The sequence below is a fragment of the Hylobates moloch genome, unplaced genomic scaffold, assembly GCF_009828535.3.
Source record: "Hylobates moloch isolate HMO894 unplaced genomic scaffold, HMol_V3 SCAFFOLD_3, whole genome shotgun sequence".
Classification (NCBI taxonomy): Eukaryota; Metazoa; Chordata; class Mammalia; order Primates; family Hylobatidae; genus Hylobates; species Hylobates moloch.
In genome coordinates this window covers 19,598,278-19,621,504 of record NW_026652278.1, presented here as the reverse complement: position 1 = coordinate 19,621,504, position 23,227 = coordinate 19,598,278, and the positions used below count along the sequence as shown (strand labels likewise).

Sequence of the window (23,227 nt, the reverse complement as noted above, 5' to 3'; positions counted from 1 at the left end):
TCTCTACTAAAAATATAAAAAATTAGCTGGGCATGGTGGTGGGCACCTGTAATCCCAGCTACTCGGGAGGCTGAGGCAGGAGAATCACTTGAACCCAGAAGGTGGAGGTTGCAGTGAGCCACCATCTCAAAAATAAATAAATAAATAAATAAATAAATAAATAAATAAATAAAATAAAATCTATTAAAAACAAACAAAAATAACAAGACACCAGAGTAAATTTTATATTAATTTTATTTAAGTATATATGTCATATAAAAGTTTTATCTCATAATTTTAAACACACATAATTACTTATATATATAATGCTTCAATCTACTTTATTAATTATCATTAATCCTTTTGGTCCCTGAATCTGCCTTTGCTTCCTCTTCTAAGACTTGATGCAGAATATAACTGCCCATGGAGGGCAGGGGACAAGAAATTAAGGGTCCCAGGGAGACCCAGTTTCAGTTATCCTTGATGATGCTGAGAGGCATTCAGCACCGTGAACATGTTGTTCAAACATAAATGAGAAAATAAACTATCTGAACAATCTTCATGAGGTTTTTCCACACAAAGTGTATTTCATATTTCTATAGATTTAACTACTAACAAGCTACATCCAACGAACTTAACTACTACTGAATCCTCGGAGGTATCATCAATATCCGGCTTCCAATTTCCACTCTCTAAAATATTTCTCCATTGTGCTCCTAGATTTCCAGGTGCCAACATTTACGGTAGGTATGATTTTCTGGGGCTTCAGCCACTGGACAAAGTGTTTCATTTCTAGGTAGCTGCTATGTTCACTGTAAGGAATTCCTGTAACACCAAAGAAACCAAGTTGTACACTAAAATCAAACTAATTTAAACATTCACAATCCTAAAATAAAACAGAATAAAACAAAAAAGAAAAGTAATCCACAGTATTTTTGTCAAAAACTCCTCAGTGCTTTAGTTCTGATGAGAAAACTTGTTGATATCTTTTATGAATAATAAAGATTAAGATATTAAAATGATACCGATAAGGTTTGGCTCTGTGTCTCTACCCAAATCTCATCTCAAATTGTAATCCCTATGTGTTGGGGGAGAGGCCTGGTGGGAGGCGATTGGATCATGGGGGCGGATCTGCCCCTCGTTGTTCTTCTGATTGTGAGTTCTTGGTCAGGCATGGTGGCTCACACCTGTAATCCCAGCACTCTGGGAGGCTGAGGCAGGCAGATTACCTGAGGTCAGGAGTTCGGGGCCAGCCTGGCCAACATGGCGAAACCCTGTCTCCACTAAAAATACAAAAATTAGCCAGGTGTGGTGGCACACGCCTATAATCTCAGCTACTCAAGAGGCTGAGGCAGAAGGATTGCTTGAACCCGGTAGATGGAGGTTGCAGTGAGCCGAGATCGTGCCACTGCACTCCAGCCTGGGGACAGAGCGAGACTCTTGTCTCAAAAAATTAAAAAAAAATAATAAGATAGTGAGTGAGTTCTCAGGAGATCTGATGGTTTGAAAGTGTGTAGCACTTCCCCCTTTGTGCTCTCTCTCACTCTCCCGCTTCGCTAGGATAAGATGTGCTTGCTTCCCCTTTGCCTTCTGTCATGATTGTAAGTTTTCTGAGCCCTCCCAGTCATGCTTCTTGTTAAGCCTGTGGAACTGTGAGTCTATTAAACCTCTATTCTTCATAAATTACCCAGTTTCAGAAAGTTCTTTAAAGCAGTGGGAGAATGGACTAATACAGATATGAAACTTAGAACGTTCAAAAATCTATTACCTTATTGTGTGTATACTTAATAATATGCATTTCCAGAGAGTCCTATTTAATTAGGTTTTTCTTATTAAACAATTCTTCCTTTAGACACTTCACTTAGCTACAGGTTTCAGGAAAATATGGAAGAAATATGAGTCAAATGTGAAGAATAACAAGCAGGAGACTCTCACTTCCAGAGCAGGTAAGCAGATTGTCCCCAAGCTTTGCACACATAAAAAATTAGGAAAAAAAAAAAAAAACCACACCCTTTATCTTCTTTATTGAAGATCGAGTACTACAGAGAAAGGTGAAAAGGGTCCTATTTTCAGTATACTAGGGTCTTTAGAGGCTGAGGGTAAATCACTGGTCTGGTGACACACCAAATATGTTTCCATCAGCTGTCACTGCAATAAGCCAGCTCTGAAGGCAGTGGTAAACCTCCTTCAAGGATGAAAACAGGCAAGTCTGTATCTCCTGCTGTCACCACATCTAACCCATCATCTTCCTGCTCCCAATCTCACATTGTCATCTATACTTCCAGTATACACCCACAGTAGTCCTTTCAAGTAATTCTGCAATTTCCTCTCAATATCACTGATCACAAAGTGAAATGATCTGTATTCGTTAATGTCTATCTACTAGTCAAGCTCCTTTATATCAGTTTACAATGGACTAGATACAGGATTAGAGTTGTAGAGAGATTTGAAAACTCTTGAATTATTAAATTCTTTGGTGCCTGTTTTTGTTGGATTTGAACTTTACAACATTTTTTAAAATGTAAAGTAATTATAAACATTAAAAGTGAGAAAATTTAATAACTATACCATATATTGAAATGTTTCCTTTGGTCTGGGGTATAACATCTGCTATTCTAGTGAACTTGTTAGAGTGTGTCCATCCTGTTGGTCGAAACGCCAAAATCTGATTGTATTTCCCACCACACTTCTTCAAATGACTCTGTAAGCCCTGTTAAATAAAAATAGTATATTGAGGTCAATGGAGACGAGTTATGTAGAATAAAACAGACTGATTAAAGATGTTATATTGGCACAGGCATGGGGAGTTTTCACTTTTTAAGCATTAGCTTCAACAACCTAGTGCTATGCTTCTAAAAATAATCACTAAAAAAAATATATAAAATATTTTCTCCTTTACTTATCTGAAGTTGAACAAGTGCAGTCTGGAAAAAAAAAAGTATAGCGAGACAACTTTAAACACAAGCAATTAGGTATAAACAAATTACAACTCTGATAGCTACCAAAAACAAAAACAAAACTACTCTCCAAATCTTACTCCACGGAGATAATAATATTAAAAATGGTAAACACCAATGCAAACATATCTCCATGCATATACACCAAAAGGGGGTAGCTAGGTGGATAGAAATAATTTTATGTGAATGGCATTATACTCAACACAGAGATACATTTTATAGCTGCTTAATAGCATTCTTTTCAGGTGTTTATGCCTTTTACCCTTTAAACATGAACTAGATTTATTTTAAAACTTTTCATACCACTATTGTTGGAATATGCTCCCCTTATAAGTCCTGAGTAGAATAAAACTTCCCCAAACTAAAGTAATCATAAATGATGACATTTGATAAAACTCTTAGAAAATCAATGACCAAAGTTCAGTCTTCGAAAGATAAGAGAAATCCAGTTATAAATAATAATGGCACGAGGGATACAAAACAATCTAATACTTTTGGTCTGAAGACTAAAACCCATAGTTTCAAAGACTTAGAATGAATAATAAAATTAATTTTATTGATGAATTGGTAACAATCCTTTGATTTCTCTTTTGTATCAAATAAGAGCCTTTTATTAATTAGAAGTGAATATAAAAATACCTACCATAAGACAGCCATATTTCTTACCAATTACTATGCACACCAAAAAAAGTTAGTTATTGATACGTAACTAAATTTCCATTTCAATATTCTTGGTTCTGCAAATTTGCAAGTTTTTGCCTTGCTTAGTCTAGGACCTAGCTAATGTAATATTATTTAATCACTATTCCTTCTGCCCTTGTCCTCACAAAGAAAGAAAATAATAAGAAACTGAGGTTTAGAGTAATTATACATATAATACATATACTGAGTCCAACTTTCAATATACATCTTCAAACCTGCCCATTCCTATTTGTCTCTGCAAAACCATCCAGAAGAATTAAATGATAACTAATATTTGCTTTTTGTGGGACAAATTAGAGTTACCACAAAAACATCATTAACCTGTACCATAAACAAAAACTTCAGATACTATCATATAAGCCAAATCTACAGAAAAAAAGACTACCAGCAGCTACGAGTAGTCCATTAACCACAATCTGAGAACTATTCTCATGAGGAAATTTATTAAGAATAGTTTAGTCAATATGAAATCCCTGATTTATGACTTGTCTCTCTCCGTTTATTGGTAACCAGTTTGGGAGAAAAATACTTTTAGCAATGTTACTAGAATTATTTTTTCAGCATGCAAATAATCATCTATAACATCATTGTTATAACATTTTACCACAATCAATCAATCAGGTTTAAATCAGGTGGTAGTCAACTATGTAGCACATACGTGAACTTGGGGTGTTGAACTAGAGAGCATGAATTGCATTTATAGCCTTTCAAAGGCTTTCAGGCATGCCCTGGGCACCTTGAAAACTGTATTAGGATTACCTTTTCACAAAAAGTAATTATCTCTCATGAAACACAACTTTTGGCTGGTAAAAAAAAAAAAAAAAAAAAAATTGGCTCTAATTACAAACTTCAGCTTCTGCTTCATCTGTGTTTTGGAGGTAAGAAATCTTCCGAGGCCGGGTGTGGTGGCTCACGCATGTAATCCCAGCACTTTGGGAGGCCGAGGCGGGCGGATCACGAGGTCAGGAGATCGAGACCATCCTGGCTAACATGGTGAAACCCCGTCTCTACTAAAAATACAAAAAATTAGCCGGGCGTGGTGGCAGGTGCCTGTATTCCCAGATACTCAGGAGGCTGAGGCAGGAGAATGGCATGAACCTGGGAGGTGGAGGTTGCAGTGAGCCGAAACCAAGCCACTGCACTCCAGACTGGGCGACAGAGAGAGAACCTGTCTCAAAAAAAAAAGAAAAAAAAAAAATCTTCCGAAAATATGTGGGTAAATGAGGGACAGGGGAGGAAAAACAACTTTTCACAATATGCCATTTTATAGTTTTGTTTTTACCGTTGTGAATGTATCACCTATTCAAAAACATTTTAAATATATATTTCTATTATCATTGCTAGAATGTTTAATAAATATTAAAAGAAAAAAAAAAAGAAGTCTTCAGAAAATGTGATCAATACCCAGTCACTTTAATGGAGGAAGAGGAGGGACTATTGAAGGCAATACCAGTAAATATCCATTCTGGTATTACATAGTTGCTAGGGTCAGCGTGGAGGACAAGAAGATACAGACTTCACTTTCTGCGAGCTTACAGCCTAGTGGGCAGGAGGTCAGTAAACCCCACCTTCTAATGGAAACCACCTGCCCTTTCTCAGCTTTTTCTATCTCTCCTCATCTATTACACCATCAGCACCTAGGAGCCTTACAGACTGACCTTTTCACAAAGAACTTGTGTTTTATTATAAAATCCTAGACGTGGAAACATACAGACTTGACGACTATCAAAAATATAGATTTAATGACTCCAGATCACTCCTCCAAGGACACTAGCCTCAAAAAATCATTCAGAATCAACATTTCTGAGTTATTAAAACCAACTTGAATTCCTGTATTAAAAAGTTATGCTTAGGCCAGGCGTGGTGGCTCACACCTGTAATATCAGCACTTTGGGAGGCTGAGGCGGGCGGACCACTTGAGCTCAGGAGTTTGAGATCAGCCTGGCCAACATGGCGAAACCCCATCTCTACTTAAAAATACAAAAATTAACCGGGCATGGTGGCACATGCCTGTAATTCTGGCCACTCAGGAGGCTGAGGCATGAGAATCGCTTGAACCTGGGAGGCAGAGGTTGCAGTGAGCCAAGGTTGCACCACTGCACTCCAGCCTGAGCAACAGGACGAGACTCTGTCTCAAAAAAAGAAAAAAAAATACATTTGAGTTTGTAGTAGTGAAAATCTAAATCTTGTTTAAGTTGGGATTTGTAAATATATGCTGTCTACAAGAAGGCCATATGCATCAGAACACACAGTCTGTAGAGTGGTAGGTTGTGATGGAACTGTCAGGAAGAGGTGGCCCTCTTCCTGTTCAAAGTGGATGCACTTCATTACCTATTTTTCAGATCTTGCTCAGAAATCTTACTTCATCAATTATTGTCTTATCTTAGATTCTCCCTGTCCCTCACAACATAAAAATCCTCATCTCTGATGGCCAACAAACAAGCAACCCTCCTCCCTCAGGCCATCAAAGTATCCAGCCCCTCTTCACACCATGCTCTAGTCTTCCTGTCTCCATTGCCACACCTCTCATTCATTCTTTTTATTTCATAAACACAATAGCAAATGTGAAAATACATTGTTTCATGCATTATGTTCAGAATTTATTTTAATATACAAGTTTGATGTATTCGATTGCCAGGTGTCAAAATGTTAGTATATGGAATAAACCTTAGTTAGTATATGAATAAATCTGACAAATAAGCCCCCAAATCCCAGCAAGGTCATATCATATGTCTTAACTTACACCTTGGAACTAATGCTCAAACTTCCTCTTAGGATACACTTCCACTATTTCATTTAATTGTCGCAACAAGTAAATTTTCAATATTTATCAATCTAGAAAGGCTTAATATTAATACAGAATAGAACAGACCTGAAGTAAAGTAAGACCTTCTTAGATTCTTCACTCATTTCCCCACTAACCCAGAAAGAACTGGAAAATGATATTAAAAATTGAAGGTCTGAATGTCCAGATGGCTGCATACCTTTCCATTTTTGTTCCTTCCTATATATTAGTTCTCTAGTTCCTAAACTTCTGGTGGGCATATGAATTACTCTACAGAGTTGCACATCTAGAAAAACTATGAACATTTAAAATTCCTCTTAAAAGACTGTCTAGGGCAAATTTTATTATGGGTGACTCTATTATAATTGAATTCCTCTAAGTTGAATGTAGTTTAAAATAATCAGATTACCTTTTTTGTTCACCCTAAAAGACATATCTCTTGAATGCTTACCTTAAAATTAATTTGCATCATTGGGAGAAGGTGAACCAATGAACTGCACATGTCGGTAGTGATGAGTGAATTAATTTCTGGTATATTGAGGCACTGTAGAGTTTTATATTTTTCCTGGGACATGCCCACTTTTGAACCTAAAACATCAGCAATGGCTATGGGCAAAAGAAAAGATTAAAAATAGTAAACTTACAGCTCGTGAAAAAAAGTTACAGCTTAAGCAAATTTTAAGGTAAGAATTTACCAAATAAAAGGAAATTCAAAACATTCACATTTTTTACCATGATATCTCAAAAAGGCTGAATCATTTTGTTAGTTTACTGTGTGGAATAAATTGTGAGAAAACCAAATAATTTATTTTTAAAGGCTTATTATTTACTATTTAAAAACTGCAAAAGTGTATAGAAAGTGGGTAGAGGAAGGGAAGGAACTAAATTTGAAGAAGTTAAAAGCCCCAGCTTTACCATCTTTAATGTTTGATATAATGTGGCCATACGTAAGAAGAAATGGAAAGTATGTGGCAAATTAGTACAATACTACCTGGACAAACTAAGTTATACATCCAGAAATCATTTTGGAAGAAAAATTAAAACTGATTGCTAATATAACTATTATCCTCAAAGAATGCAGCAATACAACTATGCATTAATCATCTTTCAAAGTTTACTAAATAATAATGTAGCATGGGCAGCTGCTCTATAAATTTCTTATATCTAGAAAGCCTAAATTAAACACACTTATCAAATGTTTCCCTAAAGTCAAACCTTTCAAAGATTAAATGTTTCAAACTATCAAATTTTCCTTCAACTTCAAAGGTAATATTGAATCATTACATGAAATAATTATCAAATGCAAAGTAGAAACTGAAAGGGCTTTAGGCAAAAAGAATCTGATCTTTATAATATATTAATGTAAATTAGATACACCTACCACTCACCTAGGAAGACTTTCTCTTTTCCAATAGAGTAAGTGCCACAGACAACAAGAGCGTGTGGGTTTAGAGTTACAGCCTCAAAGGCAGTGTTGATGGCAAACCGGATAACCTCTTGCTGAGATGGAAAGGTGTATTCTGGGCTACAATATCTGTGATATGGAAACATGGTACTTACTAAAAAGAACAATAAAAAAGCCATCACCTTAGGCTGGATGCTATTTTAGAAAACAAGCGTTAGCAACTTACATACAACAGCAGTATAATATATTAACACCACAAATTATCTCACTGCCTGTGGTTGGAATTATTTACCAGTTACTACTAACTTATGATCAAATTGTAAGTTTTCAATATATCTTTTTCATTATATTTCTTTTATCACTCTCAAAAAATTGTCTTTTTGAAGACTTTTTTCTCCAAGAATATTTCTAGCAAGCCAGCTATTTTAGTTATAAATTATAAACCTCAGTATCTTTTATTTAACTCCAAACACTATCAACAAATCATATTGATAAGGATTATATTTGGACTAAAGATTGACTTAATAAAAAATGATTAAAGTAATGAAACTAAACATGAATTTAGTGCAACAGTTTTAAATCAGTTAATATTGACATGGTTGATATTAATATCATTTCTTACAGACACAAAATATATATACTATGTGTATATATATGTATATGTGTACACACACACACACACACACACACACAAATACAACAGATCCAGTTTGGTCTATCTCCATACAATATAACCCAGTGAAAAATAAACTCTAAGCTATTATCTATCTATATTTGAGATGAAAAGTAAGCACTTTTTCACTAAAAATGTAATAAGCTACAAAAAACAAACATTTTTCCCAATTTTTGGAATTGTTTTTGCTAGTCAACCACTAGAGAAGAAGAAGAAAAACCTTTCTCATTAAAAACCCATGAGGAGGGTTGGAAGAATCAATATCGTGAAAATGGCCATACTGCCCAAGGTAATTTATAGATTCAATGCCATCCCCATCAAGCTACCAATGACTTTCTTCACACAATTGGAAAAAACTACTTTAAAGTTCATATGGAACCAAAAAAGAACCCGCATCGCCAAGTCAATCCTAAGCCAAAAGAACAAAGCTGGAGGCATCACGCTACCTGACTTCAAACTATACTACAAGGCTACAGTAACCAAAACAGCATGGTACTGGTACCACAACAGAGACATAGATCAATGGAACAGAACAGAGCCCTCAGAAATGATGCCGCGTAGCTACAACTATCTGATCTTTGACAAACCTGACAAAAACAAGAAATGGGGAAAGGATTCCCTATTTAATAAATGGTGCTGGGAAAGCTGAAACTGGATCCCTGCCTTACACCTTATACAAAAATTAATTCAAGATGGATTAAACACTTAAATGTTAGACCTAAAACCATTAAAATCCTACAAGAAAACCTAGGCAATACCATTCAGGACATAGGCGTGGGCAAGGACTTCATGTCTAAAACACCAAAAGCAATGGCAACAAAAGCCAAAATTGACAAATGGGATCTAATTCAACTAAAGAGCTTCTGCACAGCAAAGAAACTACCATCAGAGTGAACAGGCAACCTACAGAATGGGCGAAAATTTTTGCAACCTACTCATCTGACAAAGGGCTAATATCCAGAATCTACAATGAACTCAAACAAATTTACAAGAAAAAAACAAACAACCCCATCAAAAAGTGGGCAAAGGACATGAACAGACACTTCTCAAAAGAAGACATTTATGCAGCCAAAAAACACATGAAGAAATGCTCATCATCACTGGCCATCAGAGAAATGCAAATCAAAACCACAGTGAGATACCATCTCACACCAGTTAGAATGGCCATCATTAAAAAATCAGGAAACAACAGGTGCTGGAGAGGATGTGGAGAAATAGGAACACTTTTACACTGTTGGTGGGACTGTAAACTAGTTCAACCATTGTGGAAGTCAGTGTGGCGATTCCTCAGGGATCTAGAACTAGAAATACCATTTGACCCAGCCATCCCATTACTGGGTATATACCCAAAGGACTATAAATCATGCTGCTATAAAGACACATGCACACGTATGTTTATTGCGGCACTATTCACAATAGCAAAGAGTTGGAACCAACCCAAATGTCCAACAACGATAGACTGGATTAAGAAAATGTGGCACATATACACCATGGAATACTATGCAGCCATAAAAAATGATGAGTTCGTGTCCTTTGTAGGGACATGGATGAAACTGGAAAACATTATTCTCAGTAAACTATCACAAGGACAAAAAACCAAACACCGCATGTTCTCACTCATAGGTGGGAATTGAACAATGAGAACTCATGGACACAGGAAGGGGAACATCACACTCCGGGGACTGTTGTGGGGTGGGGGGGGGGGGGGAGGGACAGCATTAGGAGATATACCTAATGCTAAATGACAAGTTAATGGGCACAGGAAATCAACATGGCACATGGATACATATGTAACAAACCTGCACATTGTGCACATGTACCCTAAAACCTAAATTATAATAAAAAATAAAAAATAAAAATAAAAATAAAAAATAAAAAATAAAAAAACCCATGAGGAAATTCAGAATCATATCAGAATAGAACTAGGTAACAAAAAAAGGTTGTTTTTTTTTTTAAACTTACTTTTTAAATTTATCCAGTACTTAAAACTCATACAGAAGAATGGAAAAATCAATTACAGTGTGAGAAAACTGGATGCGGAAAGACCATCTTTTACTAAAATATCGCATCCAAACGTACTTCTTGAAACAGGTTGAAATGGTTAAGATAATTTCTAACAAGTTGATGAAATATTTTAATATATAAAATCACATCATATACCAGAAATATACACAATTTTTATTTACTTAATAAAGCTAGGGAGAAATACATACACAGTTAAAATGTAATGGCTTATGCCATTATATTTATAGTACTCAGGAATTCAAAACTGTCACTTATAAATTATCTTTTTAAGAAAAGAACAACAGCAACTTTGGATACTCAAAAACAGAATCACATTTTGACCCCGTCTTCTCTTCACAATTAATAGCTACACAGTTACTCTGAAAGGACAACTTAAAAGGGTGTTTTCCTAAAGTTTGCTCCTAAGTTTTTCTTCCTTGTTTCAGTAACAGGATTCTTATATAACATATTTTCAAAAATAAATCACAAAAAAAAATGAGCTGTAGTCAGTTAACACATGCAATCTCAAATTTGCCCTTAAGCAAGTATATATATATTTTTCAAACAGCATCCTTCTGATAAAGAGCCTTAAAATAATAATTGGCAATAAGCTGTCGTTTTGATAACCATAATACAGAGAGCAAAGACTGTCAGTGGGAAAAAGAAGCACACACAAAAAGCCTCTCTTACGTGGTATCTAAGTACAGCACATGGACTTTCTGGTCCGCAAGAAGAGAACGTTCCATGCTGGGATCTGCTCTGAAGTCTCCCGTGTGTAATATGACAGTACCATTAGGAAGATAAAAGAGGATCATGACAGCACCTGGACAGCTGAACACAAATTTCAAAGGAATGTTCTTAACACAGGCAAGCACCTAAAGGAACAGTATCTATTTCAATATCAACAAGTTAGCACACTTTATTAGTGACCACAATGACATAGCATTGCACTGCAGGAAATGTGGCACTTCAACTCAAGGAAATTTACATCATAAAAAGAACTGGTGTGCAGGAAAGGCAGACCCAGACATTCCCAAGAAAAGCATGTTTTCAGGACTGGCCCTTGGCTGGCTCCTGGGAAATGAACTCTGAACCCTAGGAATATTATGCCTTGTAAGACTGTTTTGTATGCCTGAGACATTGAACTATGTGATACTAGCTTGATGCTAACTTTGTGATCTATGGTGAAAACCCTATAAAGTTGACTTTAAAAATCAGAACTCGGCCGGGCATGGTGGCTCACACCTGTAATCCCAGTACTTTGGGAGGCTGAAGCGGGTGGATCACCTGAGGTCAGCAGTTCGAAACCAGCCTGGCCAACCGTCGCTGCTAAAAATACAAAAATTAGCCAGGCATGGTGGTGCACGCCTGTAATCCCAGCTACTTGGGAGGCTGAGGCAGGAGAATCACTTGAACCCGGGAGGCAGAGGTTGCAGTGAGCTGAGGCTATGCCATTGCACTCCAACCTTGGCAAAAAAAAGGAAACTCCGTCTCAAAATAAAATAAAATAAATAAAATAAAATAAAAAATAAAAAATCAGAACTCAAACTGGCAATTAAAAAAAACAGCAGCAAAGTTAGCAGACAAAAACTTAAAGGCAACCTAATGTAATAGCTTGGCCTGGATTTTAGGAAACCTAGATTTAGTCTTCTTTCTCTTCATCTATGACCTCTATGGTACAGAGGGCTAACATTCTACGGAAAGTAGAAAGAAGCAGAGTTGATAGTTGTGTTTTGACAACATGAATGCTGATAGTACTTTATATTAAAAGAAAAAAAGAGGGAAAAATGGAGGCCATTTCCAAGAAAAAAAATCTTCCAAATCTTTAATATCTGAAGGCTGAATGATTTCTTAGTTTAAAGAGGGGTAGGGTGAGATAAAACTGACCTCTAGTATCTGAATGGAATACAAGCTGTTAATTTATATAAATGATAAATGATACTAAAGAAAATGGCAAAATGTTATCTTGCAAAGAACAGCAGAAACAATATGTTAAAGTATTTTAAAAAATAAGATGGAATCTCAGATGTCAAGTGTAGTAATTTAAACTGGATAAAAAATGGGTTAGATAACATTTAGAAGATCCCTTTACTTTTAATCTCTGATTCTATAATTGGGCACATTATTTTTCAAAAGGAGAAACATCTTACTCAAGTTTTTAAGAAATATCAAGCATATTAATTATAATGAAAAAAGTTATTAAATAATCATGCCAATGTGTTGTCCTTTTGAACATTTAAAAAATGTGCTATTAAGATGACTTTAATACTTACTGATTGGCATCAAGCAAAACAACTTTGACACCATTCACGATACATTCAGTGTCCAGTGGCAATGGATGAATATATTGTTCTTGCACATGAAGCTTGTTCTTCAACAAATTGCCAGTTATCTGCAAAACAGGACGTACTTATTGCTGATGCAGTAAAACACTAAATATTTTATTTCAGATCTAGTTTAGAACCATAACATCTTAATAACGTCCCTTTTCCTGCTTATATTTAAGTAAGCACTCCACAATGCCAGGAAGAATTTCCTATAATGGCTGTGCCACTACTCTGCCTGAACATCGTCACAGACTTCGCCTCATCTGTGAAGAGTCCATCCTTTCCACCATGACATACAAAAGCCTGAGTGATCTGGTTCCAGCCCATTCCTGTTGGTTTGTCTCCTGTTATTCCCTACCTTAAGTTCTAGCCATTTTGAATTATCTGAAGTGCCTGGTGGCTCACGCCTGTAATCACAGCACTTTGGGAGGCCGAAGTGGGTGGATCATATTTCTCAGGTGCCTGTGCCTTTACATAAACTTTACTCTCTACCTAGAATGCTCTTTCCTCTGCCTGGTCCTGGAATCAGACAAATTTGCATACAAGTTCAGACTCTGCCATTGCTAGCTCTGTGACCTGGGGCACGTCACTTAACTTCTCCAAACCTCAGGTGCTTCATTAATAAAAAGAATTCTTGAAGCATGCTTCAAGAATGCTGTGAGGATTAAATCAAATTCTAGTTCAAGCCCTTAGTAATGAGCATTAAAATGTTCACCTTTTAATAATTAGTTCAAGGTATCTTTTACCACGAAACTGTGTCTAACCTTAGCCCAGGACAGGGTAAAGCACTCTCTTCTCCCTACTCCTAGGTACTCCATTCATTTTTCTATTATAATACAATCCCAATGTGGCATTATTTATGAATGTTTCCTCTGGAGGTTATAAGCACCTTGAAGCTCGACAGAGTCATGTCCCTCAGTATCTGCAGGGGACTGGTTCCAGGACCCCCTGAGGACACCAAAATCTCAGGATGCTCAAGTCCCTTATATAAAATGGCACAGTATTTGCATATAACCTATGCATACCCCCTTTAAATCATCTTTAGATTAATTATAACACCTAATACAATGTAAATTCTATGTAAATAGTTGTTATACTATATTTTTAAATTTGCATTACTTTTCATTGTTGTATTATTTTTTATTTTTGAATCTTTTCAGTTGCAGTTGGTTGAATCCGTGGATAGGGCACTCACAGATACAGCAGGCTGACTGTATTTTGCCTTGAGAATCCATTTAGGCTTTCAGTGAATGTTTACTAAATGAAACTTCTTGTTTTTAGTACATCGTGAACTAGTTTATCTTTTGTTTCCATGTAATAAAACATGTTTTCTAAAAACTGAAACTTGACATTAACTCGTTTAAGTTTAGAACTTTTATGTGGAATATGTTTTCTCATATTTTTTTCTAGTAGAATGAAAGATCTTACTGTTTTAATTATTATTTTTTAACCAAATTGCTTAGAAATTCACAGCATTCTACAAAGTCAAAAGTTAGAATACTAAAACTTACCTCACTACAATAAACTGGAAATGTGAAGTGTTTAGACAATCCAGCATAATGATCAGAATGAAAATGTGTGAGAAAATAGGCTGTGCAACCTTCAACCACACCATACTGAAAGGCATCAACTGTAAAGCTGGTTCCTGCAATAAAAATATCGACACAGTAGGTTGAGCAAGAGCTAACAAAGATACCCAATTTGATTATAAATACTGAATGAACCGTCTATCCTCTTTACCTCTTATTTCCAATTTAACTATATTTAAAAACTTATACCACATAAATTTAGCAAAAGGTAACACTAAAGATGAGAATGTCTTAAAAGTTTCTACCAAGTATCTCGTATAGAGACTTTTATTTGTGAATAACTGCACCAAAAAAATTTTTTTTAATTCTAGGTTACAAACCAATTACTTATTTAACTAATACTTTCATTATACTTAGCACTTTACTTCTGTAAAACAGCAAAAGGAGAATATTAACTTTCTTCTAAAACATGAATTCTCAATGGGGGCAGTATTGATCTAAGGAAGCCAAAATGGTTGAGGGAAAACATAATCTCACATATGAGACAAACAATATATCTATCATCTTTGAATTTCACTGCACAGTCGAACTGGAGGACAGGGGTGGGAAACAAGAAAAAAAAATGCCTAAAAAGGCTCCTTACAGGAGCACTGATGAAGAAGAGGTTGAGAAATACTGTTCTAAAGTGTGCTCATGCAAGAAATAATTAAGTGTACTGACTGGTGATGTGCAAATAAATAAGCATAACTTCTCAATTCTATTGAGGCTTATCAACACATGGTTTTAGGATCATTTAAAGTATTGAAAATTGGCCGGGCTCGGTGGCTCACGCCTGTAATCCCAGCACTTTGGGAGGCCAAGGCGGGCAGATCACGAAGTCAGGAGATCGAGACCATCTGGCTAGCACAGTGAAACCCTGTCTCTACCCAAAAATACAAAAAAAAAAATTAGCCGGGCGTGGTGGCGGGTGCCTGTAGTCCCAGCTACTTGGGAGGCTGAGGCAGGAGAATGGCATGAACTCGGGAGGCGGAGCTTGCAGTGAGCTGAGATCGTACCACTGCACTCCAGCCTGGGCGACAGAGCGAAACTCTGTCTCTAAATAAATAAATAAATAAATGAAGTACAGAAAATTAATCAAAATAATTATTAAAAACACCACTGATGTTATGAAGTATATAAATGCTATTCTTTACATAAATATATTGAACAAATTATAGATCTAGAACATCAATAAAGCACTTTAAAAATCTTTCAGCAACCAAGTATATTTTGGCAGCAACCAAGTATATGAAAGGGCAGAGAAACTAAGTTCTAATATGGTTTTAAAATTTTTGGCATTTAATATATGTAAAACCTGTGACATTTCCCATCTTTGAAACTATTTAGTACTTTGTATTTCTCACAAGCACTTAGAGGCTGCCTTTTATTAAAGTTATTTACAGAGATGCCTTTCCTCCTTTTGTATTAAGCTGAATCCCTACTCCTCTCTTACTAATCTTTCTATAGCCCATAATATCTACCTAACTAGTACAGTCACTTACATAGAGGACATGTTTAATAGAAACTTGATGAATTGGATGGAGCAAAAAAAAATCAATAAGCAAAAACCAAGTCTATGTTAGAGGCTCATGAAGTATCACAAAAGCAAAGGAAACACATACAAAAAAATTGTCTCATACACACACACACACAACTGGCAATAAACACAAAGTTCAAAAACGTTGTCTTTGTTGGTATATCGAGTATTGATATTTCAACTTACCAGTTATTTTCTTATAGAATGGACATGTCTTTTTTCTTGATCCTCCTACATTAGATGACTCTGGGATTTTCTTGTTGCCCCTTTGCAGCCCACCATGAGCTGATTTTGTGAAGACTTTGACTTTACTTAAACTGACTGCTTCAGATTCTGTATTAATAAGGTGATCTGATCTCTTCTGATACGCTCCATCCTGCAGTGAATTTGACTTTCTACGTCTCTTTTTTTGACGCTGTGACCTCTCACTAGAAAGTTCCACAGAAAGCTGACTCTCATTTAAATTACTTGCATCAAATTCTAAATCACTTAAAGATTTTTCTGCTTTCCTCTTGCACTGCAAGGACCTCTTTTTATTAGAACTTGGAACTGGATTTAAGTTTATCCCTTCTAATGCACTTTCCCCTAGCAATTTCTCTTCTTTTCTTTTGGGAGGTAGTCCAAAATACACACCTATATCCATTTGCTTCATTACCTTGGTAGAAGGATGTCTTGCATTACACTTAAGACCAGAAGGCAATATTTTCGAATACTTCGGAGCAGGTGTACTAGACAAGTTTTCTGTATTTAAAATTGTAGCTTTACCAACTGGCACACCCTCTAATGCCTTTCTGCAGAAACGTGCTGAGTTAGTATTATTCTTAGCATTCAAGTTCTCACTTGATAATTTTCTAATTGTATTTTGGGTTGGTTGGGAAGAAAGATACCCTTCTCCCTGACTTTCAAAAGGTTTCAACATTAAACTCTTAACTGACGGAAGAGAAACTTGATTGTAAACAGATGATTCTTCAATCACCTGTTTCTGTCTATTTGATTGAGCTGAGTGAAATTCTGGCTCATCAGGTTTTGCTTTAGTTGCCTGATGAACAGAAGTAGCAAGCTTCCCTGCCAATGCAGGTGGAAACAACACAAAATCACCACCAGTACATGTCAGATCATAAGGCAAAGTACTCTCATTATTTTGGGAAATAGGTTGAGACAAATCATTTAGACTATTGAATCTATACAATCCTTCATCATACTTATCCTGAGTTAAGAAGCTGTTCACTTCGGGGCAGCTCTCATCCTGGTCCTTCAGTAAGGGACCATGTCGTTTTTTTAAAAAACCACAGCTGTCATCATCTTCTTCGAGGGTGCCATCTTTTGAGCTTTCGGTAAAAAATAGTTGTTCTTGTGAATCATCCAGTTTTTCATTGATATCATGAGTGTCTTCATCACTTTGAAGTGGAGAATAGGAGATTTCACAGTCGCTGAAGTCATTTTCTGGCAATGGCAAATTTATGTGTCCTGAGTTGTTTGCAAGACGCAAAGCAACTCCTATCAGTTTGTCATTCTCAACAAGTTCTGTAAATTGTAGAGCTTGCTGGGATGTTTGGATACTAGTAGAAATCTTTTCACTGGCTTCAGTTGGAGATGGAGACTTTTTAAAATACTGTGTCATCAATAAAGGATCATTTGAAACCAAGTTATCAGTTTGGTTCTGATATGAAGACCATCTTTCCTCAAGGCTACAAAGGACGCCTGGCTTAGTCTCACTGAAACTCCCACCTGACGCAGGTGATGGGCTGCTAAAAGGATGATCACCAGCCCTGCTTTGAGCTAGCAGGAAGTGAGTGTATCTCTTGTAATGAAAAGGAATGGTTGAGGTACACAGAAGACCATCAGGACACTCTGAAATTTTAATACAGAAAAAAAAATTACAGGATCAAAGCATAGATTAAGCTTTGACAACATTAGCAGTATAAATTGGGTTCCATTATTTAACATTCACATTGCATACAATAAAAAGTAACAATTTTAATAAGATTAGTTATAATTGTTGATAACACTGAACAAGTTTTAGATTCTATTCTAAGAATAGAATTTGAGAAATTGGTTCATTATAAGGCTTTACTAATTTGGAAACTATTCCCTATCATACTACCATGATTGAGAAACTTTCTATAAGCCGTCTTGGCATATCCCTGTGTATGTTAATTTCCAGATTTATCAAAAAATGACACTTCCCTCCCCTCAAAAAAGATGTTATATTTGTTATGTTAAATTAGAAAACTTCGTGGCTTACAACCTAACTTAAAAATGCCTCTTAAAAGCATTTGTTATAGAATGGAATTTAATTCGAGAGCCATCTGAAAGTCTATTCAAAGGAGTTTAGTGAAAAACCAAAAAAAATTTTTTGAGGTGGTTTCATCTATAAGACATTTCACCCTAAGGTCTTCATCCATGGACTCCAATTTCCATTCTTGATTTTCAAGTTACATGAAAGCAAATTACTAGCAAATTTATGAGGTTTTCACTTGCTATCCTTTTCTGGGAAAGGCTAATGCCAAATTTAGAGATTTTTTTTTTTGTATCTTCATGCAGTACCTTAAAATAACTACAGGTTAATAATAAAATGTATTCTGAATCATAGCTAACATGAAAGCCATATTGAGTATTTTTTTATTTTACTGAATTTTAACTTTTTTTAGATTAAAAAATCTATATATGGAATATAAATGATTTTAAAATATATAAATCATCACAACAACCCGTTCTCCATATATATTCCAAGTAGGATTTTCTACATTAAATACTTATTACATATTTTAAAAGATAAAAAACATAGCATACTTTTATTATCACTTGACACGTTTTTTGTTGGAATCTTAGTCACCTAGGACTCCTTCACAGTTCCTCTTCCTGTATACATTAGCATGATGACTAAAACATAACCATATTTAGAAACCACACTATATCTATAGTTTTTTTTTTTTTTTTTTCATACAAGGTCTCACTCTGTCGCCCCACCCAGGCTGGAGTGCCCTGGCATGATCACAGGGCCCTACAACCTCGACCTCCTGGGCTCAGGTGATCCTCCCACCTTAGCCTTCCAAGTAGCCCACCACACCTGGCTAATTTTTGGTAATTTTTTTTTGTAAAGATGGGGTTTCACCATGTTGCACAGGCTGGTCTTGAACTCCTAGGCTCAAGTGATCCGCCTGCCTCGACCTCCCAAAGTACTCGGATTACTGGCATGAGCCACTGTGCCCAGCCTATTTATAGTTTTCTATGGAGTTCCATAAAAATAACCAGTTGGGGCTGGGCGCAGTGGCTCATGCCTGTAATCCCAGCACTTTGGGAGGCCGAGGTGGGCAGATCACAAGGTCAGGAGATCGTGACCGTCCTGGCTAACACAGTGAAACCCCATCTCTACTAAAAATTCAAAAAAGTAGCCCGGTGCGGTGGCGGGCACCTGTAGTCCCAGCTACTCGGGAGGCTGAGGTGGGAGAATGGCGTGAACCCAAGAGGCGGAGCTTGCAGTGAGCCAAGATAGCACTGCACTCCAGTCTGGGCAACAGAGCGAGACTCCGTCTCAAAAAAAAAAAAAAACAAATAAACAAAATAACCCATCGGACAAGTTATCTGACTTTTAAGAACTTTCATCTATAAAATGTCAATACTATCTACCTTATATGGTGATTGTGAAAGTTGGGTGAGTAGACAGTGTGAAAGTACCCAGCATAGTAAGGATTCAGTTAACATTTATGGAAAATAATCCAGATACTCAGGAACTTTTATGAAATAACACAGTGTATTGAAACTGTTTTCTAGTCTGCCATTTGCTTTACAATTATACCATTGACTGGTATGGTGTCTCCCAATGTCTCCTTTTAGTTTACTGCTTGCCTTCCTTGTTTAACTGAATTGGTATGTCTGACCCAATGAAGACGTTTTAGATTATTTAGAAACTGCTAACTTTTCTGCAGTCTTACCTGTTTCAGAGCGTGATGGAGAATCCAAACATTCAAAAACATGCCATCGAGGTGTCTGCCCTATCAATGAGGAAAAAGGCATCTGGCAATTTGGACAGTATCCATCATAAACTGGACGTATCTTTGGGGACACGTGTTGGCTTTTGTGAGTTCTACAGAGTTTTCCTGGAGTAGTTTCCTTGTCTTGGGTCTGCTGAATACCATCTCCACAACTTGAATTCTGACTAGAAGCTACAGAAGTCTGACAATCTGCATTTTCGAGGGGCATTTCATGGTCCTTCACCTCTTTAGCTTCTGTGGCTCTTTTTCTGTTTCTATTCCGTTTTGACTGGTATTTTCCATCTGTTGCTTTTTCAACAGATTTTAGAATATTTTTAGAGCCATTATTTGGATCAACTCGTTTTGGTTTTCTTTTAGATTTGTATTCCCAAATGTCTTCTTCGGAAATGTCTTCTAACATGGCAAAATGATTTTATCATTCAAGAAGTATTAATCTTAAGTAAATTGAAAGTCCATTTCTTGTCACAAAAAGTTATAGAATTATTTTGTTGAGAAAAAAAAAAAGGTAACAAAACCCCCACCAACTCAATGGGAATCTGCAGTGTTGGTAAAGAACATATCGGTAAGCTACAAACCTTGCACCTGACAACACCTGCTATTCCATTTATACCTCAATGACACTAAGATAAACCTATCACAGGAGTAGCAACTGTGAAGTTCTCCATTATGGGTGCTATTTCATTCAAATATCTTGTCCTTTTCCAGGACTTGATTCATAAAAATAAGAATAATACTTCAAAAATTAAGCACTAATGGGAAATATAGGTTCAACAGCTTAATCTTAGAACGAGCTTTGTAACAGTGTTATGAAGCTACTGTCAGTTCTTTCAAGTGGACAACCGTCCAAATAATTCATAAATCCAACCACAGTCCCTGGACAAGGGGCTTAACAGGTATCCCAAACACTGAATGGCTATCTCAGTTTACTAACAAAACTAGTCACAACATAATCAAAGAGATGTGTAATTCGCAAAAAAACTGCGAAGTCACTGTCCTCATCCACGACTAGTGGATACTCAACCACTTCAGTTTCCCAGGACAGTCCATGATCTTCCTCCAGCAGCAATGAACAATCCCTGCACAGTGAACAAAAAAAGTTCAGATATGTGAAAGAGTGTGCTTGTATTGAGGTCTGACTCCGTATTGCACCCATGGTTCCGAAGGTGGCCAGCCCTCTGTCCACCTGACTCAAAACGGGGGTCACACGACAGCCTCTCCCTTATCTTTTGGCATTACAGTCTGGAAGGCCAGGAAGCGGGGCCTTAACCCTCTCCAGGTTAAGCACAGCCAGCTTCAAAAAGACCTCAGAGCCCTCCCCTTCTGAAGACTCTGAGACCCGCCCTCAAGGACCCTCGCCGCCGCCCACCTGCCACTCGGCGCCCTAAGGGAGCCGCTCCAGCTGCATCCGCTCCTCTCGGCACCCCCATCTAAAAATGTGTTCGCGCCCGCACTTTCAGCACTCCCAGATGACAAAACGCTGTGTTTGTGTATAAGTGAAAGCCAGTCACTTCCAGTTTACAAAGCCTTCTCTCTGGAGGTTATCCCTACCCCCTTTACCTTTAGTGTCTTGGCGGGAACAACTTCCCGCTGCCAGTGCCGTGTCGAATCGGCGGATGCTGGTCAAAGAGGGAGACTTTAAAAATAATTTTTAAAAATACATTGCCCTTTTAAGTCCTACGGATTTACTGTATTTCATTTTTGTTCGAAAGCCCGCTAATTCCCAATGTGGAGGGTGGGGGATGGTTCCCTTAGCGCCTCTGGGACGCTGTCCCTGAGGTCTTATTCCATGTTGAATCTGACGCTCTCAATGTCCAGGCTCGGCTGCGGGGTGGGGACCGAGAAGGGGCGGGGTGGGTCGGGACGGCAGTCTAATTACGTCCCCGGGAACTGCGCCGATTTGGACTTTTGGCACTTGGACCTATGCTTTAAAAAGAAAAAAGTGTCATTGGCGTGGAGTGGGGCTAGTGGAGGGTGAGGTGAATGCGCCGTTTGGAAGCCACAGGACAGTGAACGTTTCGTCTCTCCCAGCGAGACTCTCCCGCGGGCCCGGCGGCCGCGTCAGGAGCCCGGCGGAAACATGGCGGCGCCCGGAGCCCGGGGCCGCAGCCTCTCCGGCCTGCTCCCCGCGCAGACCTCGCTAGAGTACGCCCTGCTTGACGCCGTTACCCAGCAGGAGAAGGACAGCCTGGTCTACCAGTATCTGCAGAAGGTGGACGGCTGGGAGCAGGACTTGTCAGTACCCGAGTTTCCGGAAGGTGAGGGGCTGGCGTCGGGGTGGGGGCCTCTCCCGGCACCTCCCCTTCCTCGGGGACGGCGCCCTCGCCCGAAGCGGTGGGCTAGGCGGGTTTGTGTCGCTGGCGCCCCGGGGAGTGGCCCTTCGCCTAACTTGGGCCGCTGCTCGCGTGCTCTGCAATTCCCAGGGGTCCCCAAGCGGCCACCGACGGGGGTTTCCCTGGCACGAGGATCCACATACTCGTCTGTGTATCCTGAGTCCCGCCCGCGTCTGATGTTAGCCAAGTAGACACTCCGTGAATGTTTAGTGTCCCCGGTGGCAATGATTGCAACGTCCACACCATTCTGTCCATTCAATCTGGTTCCCCAGTGTCGTCTCGTCATCTTTCTATCTTTCTGCATCATCTTGACATTTATTGATCACTTTTTCATGTGTCACACACAGTTTTTTGTTTGTTTGTTAATACGGAGTCTCGCTCTCCCAGGCTGGAGTACAGTGGCGTGATCTTGGCTCACTGCAACCTCCGCCTCCCAGGTTCGGGCGATTCACCTGCCTCAGCCTCCGGAGTAGCTGGGACTACAGGCCCGCGCCACCACGCCTGGCTAGTTGTTTTTGTTTTGTTTTGTTTTGTTTTTTGTATTTTTAGTAGAGACGGCGTTTCACTATGTTGGCCAGGCTGGTCTCGACCTCCTGACCTCAAGTGATCCTCCCGTCTCCGTTTCCCAAAGTGCTGGGATTACAGACGTGAGCCACCGCGCCCAGCCTGCCACACACAGTCCTAAACACTTGAGGGGATACCTAAACACTTGAGGGGATATTACCTTATTTAATTACCTCTATAGCCCAGTGAGGTGCTCTTATCATTCCCCTTTTACAGTTGAGGAAATGGAAGCACAGAAAGGTTAAGTAACATGCCCAGGGCCTCACAGCTGCTAACTGCCCCAGCTGCATTATACAGACCCAAGATTTGCTGCTTTCTTAGCTGTGCTGTGCTTCTCCGTTCAAAGTCGTGAAACTAATACTTTTAAAAATCGGAATCAATTATAGCCTATTTCCAGGGTT

General features: G+C 38.1%; 2 protein-coding genes across 5 annotated transcripts in view; one reads left to right on the top strand and one right to left on the bottom strand.

The window, feature by feature from the left end:
• Positions 1–216: 216 nt before the first annotated feature.
• On the bottom strand, positions 217–21,805 carry DCLRE1A (DNA cross-link repair 1A). 3 transcript variants are annotated; one of them, XM_032177408.2, is made up of 10 exons: positions 21,490–21,805; positions 19,873–21,008; positions 16,124–17,788; positions 14,344–14,477; positions 12,779–12,897; positions 11,196–11,336; positions 7,812–7,957; positions 6,875–7,029; positions 2,548–2,689; positions 217–804 (listed from the first exon to the last, which is right to left on the bottom strand). In XM_032177408.2, the coding sequence occupies exons 2-10, from the start codon at positions 20,330–20,332 to the stop codon at positions 644–646; spliced, it is 3,123 nt and encodes a 1,040-aa protein (XP_032033299.1). In that variant the 5' UTR covers positions 20,333–21,008; positions 21,490–21,805; the 3' UTR covers positions 217–643. The 3 variants fall into 3 exon arrangements, with proteins under 3 accessions (XP_032033299.1, XP_032033310.1, XP_058291980.1); XM_032177419.2 differs by lacking the exon at positions 21,490–21,805 and adding an exon at positions 21,299–21,414; XM_058435997.1 differs by lacking the exon at positions 21,490–21,805 and having other exon boundaries at positions 19,873–21,394.
• NHLRC2 (NHL repeat containing 2) overlaps positions 21,795–23,227 on the top strand; it is a 62,018-nt gene continuing 60,585 nt past the window's right edge. The window contains exon 1 of one of the 2 annotated variants that reach the window (XM_032177374.2): positions 21,795–22,187. In XM_032177374.2, coding sequence (XP_032033265.1) covers positions 22,010–22,187 — 178 coding nt within the window. In that variant the 5' untranslated portion in view covers positions 21,795–22,009. The remainder of the gene's footprint in view (positions 22,188–23,227) is intronic. The other variant, XM_032177377.2, reaches the window with a different exon arrangement.

Coding starts and splice junctions, on each gene's coding strand:
- DCLRE1A (XM_032177408.2), bottom strand. CDS start 20,332: ATGTTAGAAGACATTTCCGAAGAAGACATTTGGGAATACAAATCTAAA. Junction 11,337..12,778: donor GTTTTGCTTGATGCCAATCA/GTAAGTATTAAA, acceptor ATTTGTGTTCAG/CTGTCCAGGTGCTGTCATGA. Junction 2,690..6,874: donor TGATGCAAATTAATTTTAAG/GTAAGCATTCAA, acceptor TTTATTTAACAG/GGCTTACAGAGTCATTTGAA.